At 34.9% G+C, this 16,768-nt stretch overlaps 1 protein-coding gene across 4 annotated transcripts in view; it reads right to left on the reverse strand.

The window, feature by feature from the left end:
* The window catches only part of LOC138321988 (surfeit locus protein 1-like), an 83,759-nt gene that overhangs the window by 65,409 nt on the left and 1,582 nt on the right, over positions 1-16,768 (reverse strand). For 3 of the 4 annotated variants that reach the window (XM_069266049.1, XM_069266051.1, XM_069266048.1), the window contains exon 1: positions 826-973. The exons of the other annotated variant lie outside the window; for it this stretch is intronic. In XM_069266049.1, coding sequence (XP_069122150.1) covers positions 826-885 — 60 coding nt within the window. In that variant the 5' untranslated portion in view covers positions 886-973. Of the gene's footprint in view, positions 1-825; positions 974-16,768 lie in introns of those variants that run through there. 4 annotated transcript variants of the gene reach the window in all.

Consider the following 16,768-nt stretch of genomic DNA (forward strand, 5'->3'; position numbering starts at 1 on the left):
CTGCTAATAAACGTTCTTATCTATAAATTAAATTGTATGATGATATATATTGATACATTTTACTTAATATGTATCTATTCAAATAAACATTACAGTACGAATGATTTCCCGTAATGAACGGTCATTTTTATAGTGCAATAAATATTATGTTTCTGATCGCAATAAATATTTCTATCTGTCAAAGTCCATATAGACTGCAGAATAAATACATATTTTCTCATATCTCTGTGGCACATCATCTAGTCTGTCTGTGGTCTGGATGTAGTAAACATTTTACCTGGACACGATGTCCACCTGTAGTGGACACCGTGTTCACACGTAGTGCACTCCGTGTCTACCTGTAGTCTAAATCTTGTGCACTCCGTGTCTACCTGTAGTCTAAACCTCGTGCACTCCGTGTCTACCTGTAGTCTAAACCTCGTGCACTCCGTGTCCACTCGTAGTTCACACCGTGTGCACAATGTGTAACCTTTAGTCTACTACCAACTGTAAATAACACACTGTGGTGGTATTTGGAAGGGTCTCGTATGTTTTCGAGGGCGAAGACTTCGAGAAAGGAGGGAGGAGTGTAGTGGGATTGGACTGGGTCGATCATCGGTAGCTCAGTCGGTAGAGCACTCGGCTAGTGTTCTGAGGTTCCCGGGTTCGAATCCCGGTCTGGCTGCTACATTTTCTCCTCTCCTGTTACATATATATATTCGTGCCAACTCCCTGTGAACAGAACAATTTGTCAAGCTTTCCTATCATTGCTTCCTAATAACTAAAGCTGTATGGTAGCCTTCTTAGCTTTTTGGGAAGCTAATACTTGTAAATATATATTCTTACAATGTGCCGTACGAAGACTCTCTGTTTGCTCATGATGACAGCAGACAATCTTGTAAACATGTGGAATTCTTTTGTAAAAGGAGATACGTTTGGTATTGCAAGGTGCGCGAAAATGTTACAATAGTTTCCATTGGCTCATTGTGTGATATTAAATCGAATCAGGGACGAGATTGCAAAACCCGGTACTTTCTAGACTTGCTCAAGTTTTTATCGTTACGCAGTACACGTAGCTCTGCATGTTGTATCAATTCAATCGGAAACATAAGATATCAATTTAAGGCAAAGCCCCGAAAAAGCACAGCTACATGCGTGCATATGGCATATGTAACCTAATATGAAGAGCGCAGCTACATGTACGAATCAACGGCCCCAGTCAGAACGGCCCCACTGCAATAACGGCCCCAGTCAGAACGGCCCCAGTCGAAACGGCCCCGTTACAAAAATGCTTAAAAAGGGAACATATGTGTATTTCAACTGTATATTCAGCGTTGATTTTGTTTCTTTTATTTTTGAAGAATCTATATATTATCTTGTACATTATAATGATAGAAAAATACGAAACACGTCACTAATTTGTAACTTATCATTTCATGTAGAAGATATGCCTAGATATTCTACAATGCTTGTTACAGTGAAATTGTTTAATTTCTTTCATACATGTAGTTCACCTTGCTGTGTTTTGTTCTTTCTTTTGTACAACGTAATTTTTTTTTAAATTGGAAACTATTTATTAAATTCTGACAACGCTACATTGTTAATTATACACCTCTTTAAAACGTTTCTTTTGGCAGAATAGATGTTAAATTATGGATACTTTTGCTTCTGATATTTTATTATTAGATCAACGAATGATCAGATTGGACGCAAATAGCCGTGAAATTGGTCACGGTTCTAGCGACATGTACATTTAGTCTTTTAATATAGTCAATGAAATATTAGATAATAGCATTCTACATAATATACGTGTTTATCACGGAGCCTAAGAACGGACTGTGGGACATAGACAAAAAAAATGTTCGAACACAATCATATTTCTTTCGAAAGCTTTAATTTTATGTTCCCATAGCCTGATCGGTAAAAAAAAAAAATTAATACAGATGGCTTTTGCTGGAAATACTTTCGAATTTCTCGGTTATCAAGGTGTGAATATATATAGAAAGGATAAAAAAACGATATTGAGGGTGAATTTTCTTTCCTTAAAAATGCAAAGTGTATGAAGATTTCATATAAGAAAACCATATTTTGTCCGTTATCCCAACATGTTTAAGTTAGTTCAATTACTTTATGCACAAAATATAAAAGAATAAAATAATCTTTGTAACTATATTTCATTAGCCCTAGAAAAGAGCATTACTGTAATCATAAGATTAAGACCAAGTTTTGTACTCACTTTCTCTACAATACATTTCAATTTATATCAAGAATGTATGTTTTTATCGACGTCGTGTGAGTGTGTGTGAAAGCGTAAATTGTCGTTTACTAAAACCTAAATCAAATAGAGAATCTGAACCATAGACAGGTGTCACCACAAGATTAATTAGCCGTGGTCAGTGTATACGTAATTATATGGTAATTATAGTGTATATTGTGTAGAAATCCTATTACGCAACGGATAGACGAAATGATAAGATTATATACATAAAATGTACAAGTATATCGTGAGAGATCGTGAACGTAAAAAATCATCATTTGCAACATCACTTACTTGTATATGTAGGTATAAATTATTAACCTAACCAACCATCTTTAATAAGATAGACAACAAACACGTTCATTCATTTAAATTTACTTTTAATTAATCTCAATGTGTTCCGTCATAAGCTTTGTCTTATATCTGCCTATATAAAAGTGAGGCCGTTTCGTACTCCGTAACAAGAGGGCCTGTATCGCTCACCTGCATGGTTTGTGATGCCAAGTAATGTTCTGAATGCAGATTTGAATATTTACCTCTAATTCCCCTATTGCGTCCCACTCTTTCTGCTCCAGGAGGTCAAAGCCAAAATTTATACAAATTTTGTTATCCTTCCCCAAAGAACGTTTCTGGGCCAAATTTGGTTACAATCGACGCAGATCCCCTATTGGGCCCGTGATTTGGGAAAAAGCGAGAGTCCCTGTGTTTGACGCCTTATTATACATGTAGCACGCGAAAAATTTAGCACGTGGTATACGCACATGTATTCTATGTGTTTACTGACGTAAATACGTATTGTTTTTGTAAACCCGACACGAAATATGTTCATGCCTGGTAGAGTCTCAAGCTTAAGGAAGCAAAAAACCATAGCCGGTTCGTGTTATTGTTTTATGGGTATATTTTTGTTTGTTTGAACACATACAAGATCTATGGACACGAATATATGCATTGACACCACTCCGTAAAAGCATTCCCGGCTTCAGAAAATGTATGTATTCCTTGACGTAGGACATTACTTTGACTAACATTGCTTTCGCCGCCATTTTTGTGAACAGCCCGAGTTTGATGCGAAAGCCCAGGCTAAAACATTTACCAGTGTGATAGACTGCTTCATAAATATAAATCTAATCGCACTCCGTTAAATTTAAATAACTTCAGAAATTTTTGGAAACTTGTCCGCAGACTAATTGAAAATTCTGATGTATCTAACTCTATTCCTCCTCTGTGGAGTGCGACTGGAATTATTAAAATTGACGACTACACAAAGGCAAATTATTCTAAACGACTACTTTATATCAATGGCTGTATCTCCATTTGCCAACTTTTTCTAATCTGATAATTAGCAGAATGTTATGACAAGTATTATAGACTATTTCAGAGAAGTAAACCCGGATTTACCTGTGTTTTACCTGTGAATTTCACCTGTGCTACTGTACTTATTCCATAAGGGTACCATTTATACATAACATTTACATGCATGAAAATTGTATTTCATGGGAACATCTATTAAAGAGACAATTCACTCAGGCAAATTCTTTTACATAACCAATAAGCAAACTATAGCATAAATGTATTGTTCTACATTTCTTATGAAACATATAACGTAAAACATTGACAAATTCCACAACATTGTTAAGTATTTTAATTAATATCGTTGAAATATCAAATCGTTGATCAATACGATTAAGCAGGTACAATATTAACTCTGTACCCATACCCGAGCCAAAGTCACGCACGTTAAACAAATGAACTACATAACCACTGAGAAGGTGATAAAATGATTTTTAGGCATGACAATTCACCAAATAAGGTAAACACATTACTGTCAGAGCGATTTGAGCAGTTCTAGCCAAAAGTTGCATTACTTTAAGAGCAAGGGACAGGGTTCGGCATACAAGAAGTTCGACCACAGTGTGTAATGGCGGACAGCGAGCAAGTTTGAATATTTCACACACGTGTCACCACCATAGGCGTTTCAGGCATATCACAGTAACACTGACTGATGTAATTTCCATTAGAAGTTGTTTTATCTGATATATATACAAATTTTAATGTTCTCTTAGACTGAATTGTCCCTTTAATATGTTACTCTTTTTGTAATCTCAGTTATGTTCTTGATATCTGTATGTTAATTGAACACATCATACATAGAATTAATATTTGCTACTAACTTCAAAAGTTCTTTCTATCATTTTGAAAAACATAAAATATATACATACATACAACTACATTAAACTTTATCTACATATACACATAAATGCTACCTAGAAAATTAGTTTATGGTAATTGTATATACATTTTTGGATGTGGCGCAGTGGTAGAAGGCGCAGGTATGTTTGGCTAGACGATTGGGTGCCGTAGATCGTGAGTTCGAGGCCCGGATAGGGCACGAGTCAATAAAATGTCATGCTTTGTTAAATTGTGTTTCTTTGATATTTTATACATTTTATGATATATGTATAGCCTCTTTTCATTAGAAACCACCTTTTTGACAATTTTACTGATATACACTGCAGTATATCGTCATTTTAAGGGCCCCATTGTGCCGATTTGCCGACAAAAGTCTTACTTTTACGTTCATCATTGGACAGGTGCGAACTATCCGAAGTAGTACATATTATAACAAGAGCTGTTGGAGAACAGCAAAGCTCGCCTATTCAGAAGAAGTTGATGTTCAAGTATTTACTATTTAAAAATATCAAAATAGAAACTTGCTCAAAAACTTAAACATGGAAATATGACAAATTAACTCAAAAACCCCCTAAAGGGCCCAAAATTGGTTGTATTATCACGTTCAGCATCCATACACATTAGGAAAATAAAATCATAAACATTTATGATGACTTATGCTTAGGGCTGAAACGATTAGTCGAATAATCGGAGGCGATTAGATTAATGAAGCTAATTGCTGATAATCGATTAAAGATTTTATTAATCGTTAATCGTAACATGCATAGCCAGTGCATTGTAAGCTGACTAAACACGTTGACAGATCATGGATTTCTGAGTAAGCCATTCCGACTGGAGTTTCATCTCTTTTTTTACATGTTTTGAACTCAACAAAGCATATATGATGTGAGAAATACTTGTTAAATTACGTCTCTGTGGAAGTTAAAGTCATTAATCAATGAAAAAGTGGATGTCATGAGAAAGCTTGCAACACGCTGTTCGCCAATTTTCACTAGCGATCGACTCCATGTTGTTACGTCACGGAGGCCTAATCGCCGCCGGGACACTCGGGAGCGGAAGGAGCAGTAATCTTGAACATTTAGATTTTACTATTGCATGTGTTTATCATATAAAAAGAATGTTTTTGTTCATATTCTAATTGAATATAAGAGTTGTTGATTTATTTTGTTTTTTTTGATCACGGAAATAAAAAAGTTCATTGACGAAAATTTGGTCATGTTGTTCCGTGGTGATCCAGATTTGGTTGATTAGTCGTACGTGTGAAGGTCACGTCAAAACAGCGGGTTAGCAGACTTGATTTAAACGATGTTACGGAAGACAATACAGGAACGGAATTCAGAGCTTATTTGGGATAAAATACGTTTGTTTTGTCAATAAATCTATCCTTATTTGTTGGTAGGCTTATATTATATAAGGCATGTCCTCTGTCATATTATACGGTAGGTGTTATTATTAGTTGATAACAAAACATGGCGGACGTTTTCAGTAGTCAGTAGTGAAACAATATAGTTGCCTTCAATTCAAACGATTAATCGATAAGTAATCGATTACATGTGACCGAATAATCGAATACAAAAATTACTAATAGTTTCAGCCCTACTTATGCTTAAACATTTGACAAAATAGAAACTTGCTCAAAAACTTTAACATGGAAATATGACAAATTAACAGACTCAAAAAACTCCTAAAGGGCCCTAAATTGGTTGTATTATCACATTCAGCATCCATACACATTAGGAAAATAAAATCATAAACATTTATGATGACTTAAGCTTAAACAATTGACGAAACAGAAACTTGCTCAAAAACTTTAACGTGAAATGGGACGCCAACGCCGGGGTGACAACATTAGCTCCCCCTATTCTTCGAATAGGCGAGCTAAAAAGTCATCACTAGCTATAAAATTACTGTATTTCTGGGAAAATTCCGTGTTCAAACTATCCGGAGGTTTACTGTATAACTATTAGTTAACAAAATTTCAAAATCAGCAAAACTTTGAACAAATTCTCATTGTTCTTCAGTTATAGTATAACATTCGCATTCTCTTAAAACAATTTGCAGTCTGCAGAAGTCTGTCTTCTGTAGAAATGCTTTCGATTTTTTAAAGTGTGATAAAAGTGATGCGCATTGATATATAAAATACATGTATTATCAAATTATGCAAATTTACTAAGTTTTGCAGGTTACTGTAAACAAAAGATATCTCAATTAATCCAAATATTACATTAATTTAATTTATTAATATCTCATACTTAGTGAGAGAATGTATGGCGATATAGCGTATAGCGTATTTCCCAGAATGCAACATTCAAGATGGCGATCGCCATCTTGAATGTTGCATTCTGGGAAAAACGCTATACGCTATATCTCCATACTCTCTCTCTCACTATCAAAAATACATACCTTTAATAATCTTCTTTGGATTTTTCCACCACTCTTCATTTTTTCAATTTTTTCATGAAGTGTATTATACGAAACATTTCTTCTTTTCATAGTAGGACCTGGAATCAGATATCCTATGCTACTGCTCAACAGAGAAATCCATACAGAGTCTAGACGATTGTCCGCGGTTAGATTGTATATACTATTTCAGATGACAATAAAGATAGCAAAAACTTGACAAAAGTAAACAATTTCTCCTCGGGGTAATTTCTGACCAAACCATACCCATTTGGATTTTTCACTGTCATTATCATTCATTTTGATAATAACTCTATATTAAAAAATCCTCAAAAAGAACTGCATCAGAAAATTCTGAAAAGAAAATGTTTAAGAGAATAACTCACCACATCCACCCCCTCCGGAATCTAGATCTGTTGTAACGCTCACGTGCTAGTATTGTAGATGTGACGTTTATTATATGACGTCATCGAGTGAGAAAAGAACACCGGAAGTGTATAATTTTTAAAAAATATAACAATTGGCATGTAAGTAGTGAGTGTAGATGGCTCATTATGCATTTAACATGCTAACATGCTATTTAATATGCTAATACACTAATTTTAACATGCTAATACACTAATTTTAACATGCTAAAACACTGATTTTAACATGCTTACGTGCTAAAACACTGGATTTAACATGCTAAAACACTGGATTTAACATGCTAAAACACTGGATTTGACATGCTAAAACACTGGATTTAACATGCTAACATGCTATTTAATATGCTAATACACTAATTTTAACATGCTAATACACTAATTTTAACATGCTAAAACACTGGATTTAACATGCTAAAACACTGGATTTAACATGCTAAAACACTGGATTTAACATGCTAAAACGCTGGATTTAACATGCTAAAACGCTGGATTTAACATGCTTAACATGCTAAAACACTGGATTTAACATGCTAAAACACTGGATTTAACATGCTAAAACACTGGATTTAACATGCTAAAACACTGGATTTAACATGCTAAAACACTGGATTTAACATGCTAAAACACTGGATTTAACATGCTAAAACACTGGATTTAACATGCTAACATGCTATTTAATATGCTAATACACTAATTTTAACATGCTAATACACTAATTTTAACATGCTAAAACACTGATTTTAACATGCTTACATGCTAAAACACTGGATTTAACATGCTAAAACACTGGATTTAACATGCTAAAACACTGGATTTAACATGCTAAAAGCTGATTTAATATGCTAAACACTAATTTAACATGCTAAAAATTTAACATGCTAAAACACTGATTTAACATTAAACATGATTAACATGCTAAAACACTGGATTTAACATGCTAAAACACTGGATTTAACATGCTAAAACACTGGATTTAACATGCTAAAACGCTGGATTTAACATGCTAAATACTGTTTAACATGCTACATGCTAAAACACTGGATTTAACATGCTAAAACACTGGATTTAACATGCTAAACACTGGATTTAACATGCTAAAACACTGATTTAACATGCTAAAACACTGGATTTAACATGCTAAAACACTGATTTAACATGCTAAAACACTGTTTAACATTTGCAACATGATTTAACATGCTAAAAACACTGGATTTAACATGCTAAAACACTGGATTTAACATGCTAAAACGCTGGATTTAACATGCTAAAACACTGGATTTAACATGCTAAAACACTGGATTTAACATGCTAAAACACTGGATTTAACATGCTAAAACGCTGGATTTAACATGCTAAAACGCTGGATTTAACATGCTAAAACACTGGATTTAACATGCTAAAACCATGCTAAACACTGATTAACATGCTAAAACACTGATTTAACATGCTGATTTAACATGCTAAAACACTGGATTTAACATGCTAAAACACTGGATTTAACATGCTAAAAACGATTGCAAAACCTGGATTTAACATGCTTAAAACTGATTTTAACAACATGCTAAAACACTGGATTTAACATGCTAAAACACTGGATTTAACATGCTAAACACTGGATTTAAACATGCTAAAACACTGATTTAATGCTAAAACACTGGATTTAACATGCTAAAACACTGGATTTAACATGCTAAAACACTGGATTTAACATGCTAAAACACTGGATTTAACATGCTAAAACACTGGATTTAACATGCTAAAACACTGGATTTAACATGCTAAAACACTGGATTTAACATGCTAAAACACTGGATTTAACATGCTAAAACACTGATTTTAACATGCTTACTAAAACACTGGATTTAACATGCTAAAACACTGGATTTAACATGCTAAAACACTGGATTTAACATGCTAAAACACTGGATTTAACATGCTAAAACACTGGATTTAACATGCTAAAACACTGGATTTAACATGCTAAAACACTGGATTTAACATGCTAAAACGCTGGATTTAACATGCTAAAACGCTTGATTTAACATGCTAAAACACTGGATTTAACATGCTAAAACACTGGATTTAACATGCTAAAACACTGGATTTAACATGCTAAAACACTGGATTTAACATGCTAAAACGCTGGATTTAACATGCTAAAACACTGGATTTAACATGCTAAAACACTGGATTTAACATGCTAAAACACTGGATTTAACATGCTAAAACACTGGATTTAACATGCTAAAACGCTGGATTTAACATGCTAAAACGCTTGATTTAACATGCTAAAATATTGATTTTAACATGCTAACATGCTAAAACACTGGATTTAACATGCTAAAACACTGGATTTAACATGCTAAAACACTGGATTTAACATGCTAAAACACTGGATTTAACATGCTAAAACACTGGATTTAACATGCTAAAACACTGGATTTAACATGCTAAAACGCTGGATTTAACATGCTAAAATATTGATTTTAACATGCTAACATGCTAAAACACTGGATTTAACATGCTAAAACACTGGATTTAACATGCTAAAACGCTGGATATAACATGCTAAAACACTGGATTTAACATGCCAAAACACTGGATTTAACATGCTAAAACACAGGATTTAACATGCTAAAACACTGATTTTAACATGCTAAAACACTGGATTTAACATGCTAAAACACTGGATTTAACATGCTAACACGCTGGATTTAACATGCTAAAACGCTGGATTTAACATGCTAAAATATTGATTTTAACATGCTTACATGCTAAAACACTGGATTTAACATGCTAAAACACTGGATTTAACATGCTAAAACGCTGGATATAACATGCTAAAACACTGGATTTAACATGCTAAAACACTGGATTTAACATGCTAAAACACAGGATTTAACATGCTAAAACACTGATTTTAACATGCTAAAACACTGGATTTAACATGCTAAAACACTGGATTTAACATGCTAACACGCTGGATTTAACATGCTAAAACGCTGGATTTAACATGCTAAAATATTGATTTTAACATGCTTACATGCTAAAACACTGGATTTAACATGCTAAAACACTGGATTTAACATGCTAACACGCTGGATTTAACATGCTAAAACGCTTGATTTAACATGCTAAAATATTGATTTTAACATGCTAACATGCTAAAACACTGGATTTAACATTAAAAACTCTGGATTTAACATGCTAAAACGCTAAATTTAACATACTAAAACACTGCTAACATGTTAATTTGCTAACTTTGCAAAACATAAAGTGTCAAACATGCAGAAATTGAACGGAAAAATAGTAATAATACATTGTATATAGTAAATACTGCAGAATTCTTGTTGGGAAAAAATCAGATAAGAAAATGCAAAATTCAGTTGAGAATTTTGCAAAAAAATATATTCAAAATTCTGCAAAAAGCCTGTCAAATATGCAGAAAACTGAACGGAAAAATAGTAATGATAAATAGTAAAACCTGCAGAATTCAAATTTAAAAAAAAACCAGATAAAAAATGTAAAAAAAAAACCAAATGAAAATTTTTCAAAAAAATATTCAAAACTTTGTAAAACATTACAACAATCACAATGGAATTATCAAAAGAATTGATCTTTTAAAGCAATTACATATATTAGTTGCACAGAAAAAGCAATAAATAGGATTAAGTTGTAGTAAAATGGAAACTTTGATGTTTATATTTGATATAATAAAAGAAATATTGACCAAAACCCAAAAAGATTTTCTGAGTAAGATATGGTATGATGCAAAACATGGACTTGGTTTCACTGGTCCCAAGACGTTATACGAGGGCATAAAAAGGGATGGCAAGTTTAAGATAAGTCTGTCACAGATCACTTATTGGTTGCAGAATCAAGATCCTTACAGTGTTAGAAGACAGGTCCGACACAAGACACCAAATGTCAAAACTCCTTTGGTGAGTGTGGATTACATGTGAGATGCTGATCTGGCAGATGTCTCAAACATCAAAGACTATAACGATGACATCACATTCTTACTAGTTGTTATTGATCATTTTTCACGCTATGCTTGGGTACTACCTTTAAAGAACAAGAAGGCAGATACAGTGTTGGATGCTTTCAAAAAGATATTTGCCGAACGACAACCGACCATCCTCAGATCAGATCACGGGAAAGAATTCCTCAACCGTGAATTCCAACGACATTGCAAATCGATAGGTGTAAAACACATTGCAACTCACAGTGCCCATAAAGCTGCATTTGCAGAATCGTTTATAGGGAAGTTCAAGAATGTTTTGTATAGATACATGCATTCCAGTCAAACATTTACCTTTATTGACGTCTTACCTGATCTTGTTAGAAGTTACAACAGAAGAAAGCACTCCGGTCTGTATGGATTGGCACCAAAGTATGTAAATGAGGACACACAAAACTTCATATACTTTAAAAGAGATTATAAAGATCCAAGGAAGAAGAGGCCACACAAATTCAAAATTGGGGATCAGGTAAGACTGAGTTATAAAGTACGTGAATTCCGCCGTGGGTGGCAGCAGAAGTGGACAGAGGAGATATTCAATGTCTCTCATAGATATTATCGTGACAGTGTTCCTGTTTACAAAGTCAAAGATATAACTGGTGAACAAATAATAGGAGCTTTCTACTCTCAAGAACTGCAGAAAGTTTATAAATCAAAACAAACAAAGTGGAAGATAGAAGAAGTGTTAAAAGTTAAGAATAAGAATGGAAAGAAATTGGCATTGGTTAGATGGTTAGGATGGCCAGAGAAATTTGATTCTTGGATTAATCATGATGACATTGAAGGACCGAAAAAACCTATAAAAGCACTGAAGAAGAAAAGAAAATGAAGTCATGGCATACGTGTGTCCATTGTGCTTTAAGTCTTTTACGAGGAAATATACTATGACTCTACACAAGAAAACAAAACATCAGAAAGGCATGCCGGTTAATGCATCTGACTCATCACCTTTAGACAAAAATCCAAACGTTAAAGAAAAATACTCTTTCGAAATAAGCAATATACCTGAACACATGCTACCCCCTGTACCCAAGGAACATTTCTTACCCTGGAAACATCCATTTACGTGTCAGATAGCAGGTCCTACAGGAAGTGGAAAAACAACGTTTGTTAGGATGTTTATCCAGAACATCCAACAGATGATGACTCCAATACCAGATAGAATCATCTGGTGTTATGGGGAATATCAAACTATGTATGGTTTCATAGACAACGTAGAGTTTCAGGAAGGTTTACCTTACCTAAAGGATTTAGATACATCTTTAAACAATTTGGTTGTTATTGACGATTTGATGTCTGAAATGAATGCTGACATTACGTCATTATTTACCAAGAAAAGTCATCATGGCAACATCAGTGTGATGTATCTTGTTCAGAATTTATTTTTTCAGAATAAAAATCATAGAGATATCAATTTGAATTCACATTATATTGTCCTTATGAAAAATCCTAGGGATTCCTCACAGATCAGATGTTTGTCACAGCAGATGTTTCCAGGTAGGACGTTAATGGTAGAAGCCTACAATGACGCCACTCTCAATCCTTACGGTTATTTGTTAGTTGACCTGAAACAAGACACGCCTACAGATCTTAGGTTACGCGCACGTATATTTCCTGGAGAATATCAGGTTGTGTATGTCCCATAAAAACCTTTATAAGGGATGCGTGTATTGAAAAAAAAAGTTTATATCACATGAAAATTTGTCTATGATGTCATATCTGGAGAAAAATTGCAAAGACTTGGAGTATTTCTGCAGAGCTAAGCCTTCCCTACGAAAATTAATCCTAGAAAAAGCCAATAAAAGTTTCATTTACTGTATATGTGAGTGCATACAAAACATTCTACAAGGTGTCTTGACCTTAACACCTAAACAAAAGAGAAGGCTATCTCGTCACAAAAACAAGTGCCGTCAGTTATTGAAATCTTCATACCAAACTCAAAAACGTTTAATTCAACAAGGAGGATTTTTACCTGCCATTACTTCTATCCTACTACCCTTAGCAACGCAAGTCCTGTCCAGTCTATACACCAAATGAGGAAAAAGATATTGAAAGTAAGTGGTCACACCACCAAAGCCAAATCTTAACCACCTGTTAACTCTTTGGTAAAATCACTGCATGACATAGAAGGAGAAATGGCAAACACTTTACAACGTGAAGATCTTTCGTTAAACGACAAAATGACCATGTACGATCAAAATTTAAGAAAGCACATGTCTAGATATCAACAATATCAACAGAATGGTGTGCAACCCAAGATAGCGACTGCCACCGGTTTTCCAAAGGAGGATCTCACGCGTAAACTTGTCTTACAAAGTGTACCAAAAACAGCCCACTCTAAGACAGAGATGTTGATGGATAGATTAAAACAGGTTGTGGAGTGGAACGATAGAGGGGAATTTGGATATAAAGGTGAGCCAGTGATTCCAGGTTCAAATTTAGTAGATTTGGTTGGAAACGCTATACGTCAAAGATCTCTTAAACATGTTAATCCACAAGGCATGAACGCCTTTCTGACAGCTCTCAGGGATGTGAATGTCCCACAGAGTTGGATAAGTAATAAAGCATATCTAGATAAAATGCAAACCGTTACCTCAACCCCTTTACAACCGATACGAGAGATGAGGCTATCTAGAGAGACCCCTTTGAATACATCTCAAGCTATTCCTTCATCAAGACCATCCAGAGTTACCCCTTTGGCTACATCTCAAGATTTTCACACACCGTTGCCATCCAGAGATACTACACATCAAGGCAGTCTCCCGTCTCCAATACATATGGATTGGAAAGACGGCAGTGAGGAAAGTGGGTATAACACATTTACAACACCTAGTGCACGTTCAACAATACCCAGAGAACCAGTGTCAGATATGTTGAAGAAATGGAAGAAATTTAAGCCTACGGAGTAGTCGCAGAAAAATGTATAAAAGTCATCAAACATTAAAGTCATCATCAAAATGACTGACGATACCAGTGAAAAATCAAATTGGTTATGGTTTGGTCAGAAATTACCCCGAGAAGAAATTGTTTACTTTTGTCAAGTTTTCATCATCTTTACTGTCATCATCAGTAGCATATACAATCTGAGTACAGGTGATCCCCTAGAGTCTGTGTGGGTTTCTCTGTTGAGCAGTGGCATAGGATATCTGATTCCTGGTCCTACACTGAAAAAAAAGAAATGTTTTACATAACCCTACCTAGTAATAGTTCAATGGAATATTTTCCCAACAATACATTGACGACATACACCACACGTCTACATCAACCTCAAGACTTAAAAGGGTCATGGGAAGTTGGTTTGGCTGAAATTCAATATCCACATTCTTGGTTTAACGTGAGTGAAAATGAGTTGTGGTTGGAAATGACTGTTGGTGGTCCTACTAACGTAGCTAGTACTGAATTTGATCCTGGCGCAACAGTAAAACTTCACTTAAAACCTGGCTATTATTCCAACGTGATCAATATCCTAGAATACATATGGGGTGCCAAAGGAATGGTATCACACGGAGACATGTTCAGGATTGCTATGGACAACATTGATCAGAGGGTGACATTGACAGTGATGACAGGTTTACGTTTGCAACTTAGTCCCAAGTTGTCAAAATTGTTAGGATTTGAATCTACACACTATTCAGAAGGAAAACACACTGGAAGGTACATGGCTGACGTACATCAAGGTTTCTATTCTATTTATGTCTACTGTCCTTTAGTTGAACCACAGATAGTGGGTGATTCAAGAGTTCCTCTTGTCAGAATAGTTCCAATTGACGGTACACCTGGACACGTTATCAGCAAAGAGTTTCAACCTATTCACTACATTAAGTTACAAAGAAGGCAATTTCAAGAAATAGAGATTATGTTGAAAGACGATACCGGTAAACCGATTCATTTTGAGAGGGGTAAAGTTGTCATAACTTTACATTTCAGAAGACGTCCGTTAGGCTTGATCAACCAGGCCTGAAAACTCTATAAATAAAGAATGATTGAGGTAAATGTTTCATACATTATGAAAACCGCTCACTAAAGTGACAGAAACCTATTTGATAGGTATTATGTGGATCAAGCTGGAGGTGGCAGTGATGGAAATATTTTCAGAGGAACCAGAATACAGAGAGGTTATGGTATTTGAGGTCTGTTTAGAGGTTTATTTAAATCCGTCAAGCCTTTACTGAAATCTGGAGTTAAGACCTTCACGCCACTCTTAAAGAAAGGAGTAAAATCTGTAGGTAAACAGGCATTTCATTCTGGTATGAATTTGGCAAGTGATTTATTGAAAGGAAAAAACTGCAGCAAGAAAACGTGCTATTGAGGCAAGAGAACAATTAAAACGTAAAGCGTTGAAAAGCCTTGGCCCACCTGGAAAGAGAAAGAAGAAATTAAAAGCATCCAATCAGCATAGAGCTAAAGATATATTTGATGCATGAATCACCAAAAAAGTTATATATATATATTAGTGTGTGCGCATATGTTATGTTGTGTGTAATATGTGTACAGATTAGACAGTTATTCTTTAGAGATGTCTCTAATTCATCAGGATTCCTGTGAATGTGTCCAGTCAGAATTAGATTTATTTGATACGCCACCCACAAAAACCAGTGTTGAAGATGGATACTGGCATCAAATTGGAACAGTCACATCTGTCACTGATGGTGGTCCTTACGTCTTTGAAATCTCTGGAGCTGGAGACGATTGCTTAGATTTAGCAAATACGTCCATCTACGTGAAAGCTAAAATAATCAAAGCTGATGGCACCAACCTTACTGACCAGAACGTTGCACCCGTTAATCTTTGGTTACTTTCTCTCTTTAGTGATGTCAGCGTTTGTCTAAATGAAAAACTTGTCTCGTCACCCAATAACATATATCCATTCAGGGCTTACATGGAAACACTACTGAGCTATGGCCCTGCTGCCAAAGAGTCTCGGTTGACGAGTGCAATGTGGTATAAGGATAGGGCCAAACAAATGGACACTACAGGCGACGATAATCACGGTTATGTCAAGAGGAAACTTGCAACAGCTAATAGTCAGACAGTGGATATGATGGGTAGACTCCATTCTGACCTATTTGCACAGGACAGATATTTGGTTAATAACGTGAACATGACAATAACTCTGACCAGAAGCAAGGATGCATTCTGTTTGATGGGAGAAACAGATGAAGTTAAGGTGGTCATCAACAATATCTACCTTTACGTAAGAAAAGTAAAACTTAGTTCATCAGTGAGACTAGCCCATGCAAAAGCAATGGAGATATCACCTGCCAAATATCCAATCAGGAGAATTGATATGAAGGTGTTTTCAGTTCCAAGAGGAATCCATAATTTTGTTAAAGACAACCTTTTCCTGGGACAAATGCCTAAGAGATTAATCATTGGATGTATTGATAGTGATGCATATAGTGGACTCATTGCCAAGAATCCTTTTAATTTTAAACATTTTGATATCAATTGACCAAAAAAGGTCAACATTGGATAGCAGTTTATATTGATGAGAAA

This window comes from Argopecten irradians, chromosome 4 (assembly GCF_041381155.1).
Source record: "Argopecten irradians isolate NY chromosome 4, Ai_NY, whole genome shotgun sequence".
Classification (NCBI taxonomy): domain Eukaryota; kingdom Metazoa; phylum Mollusca; class Bivalvia; order Pectinida; family Pectinidae; genus Argopecten; species Argopecten irradians.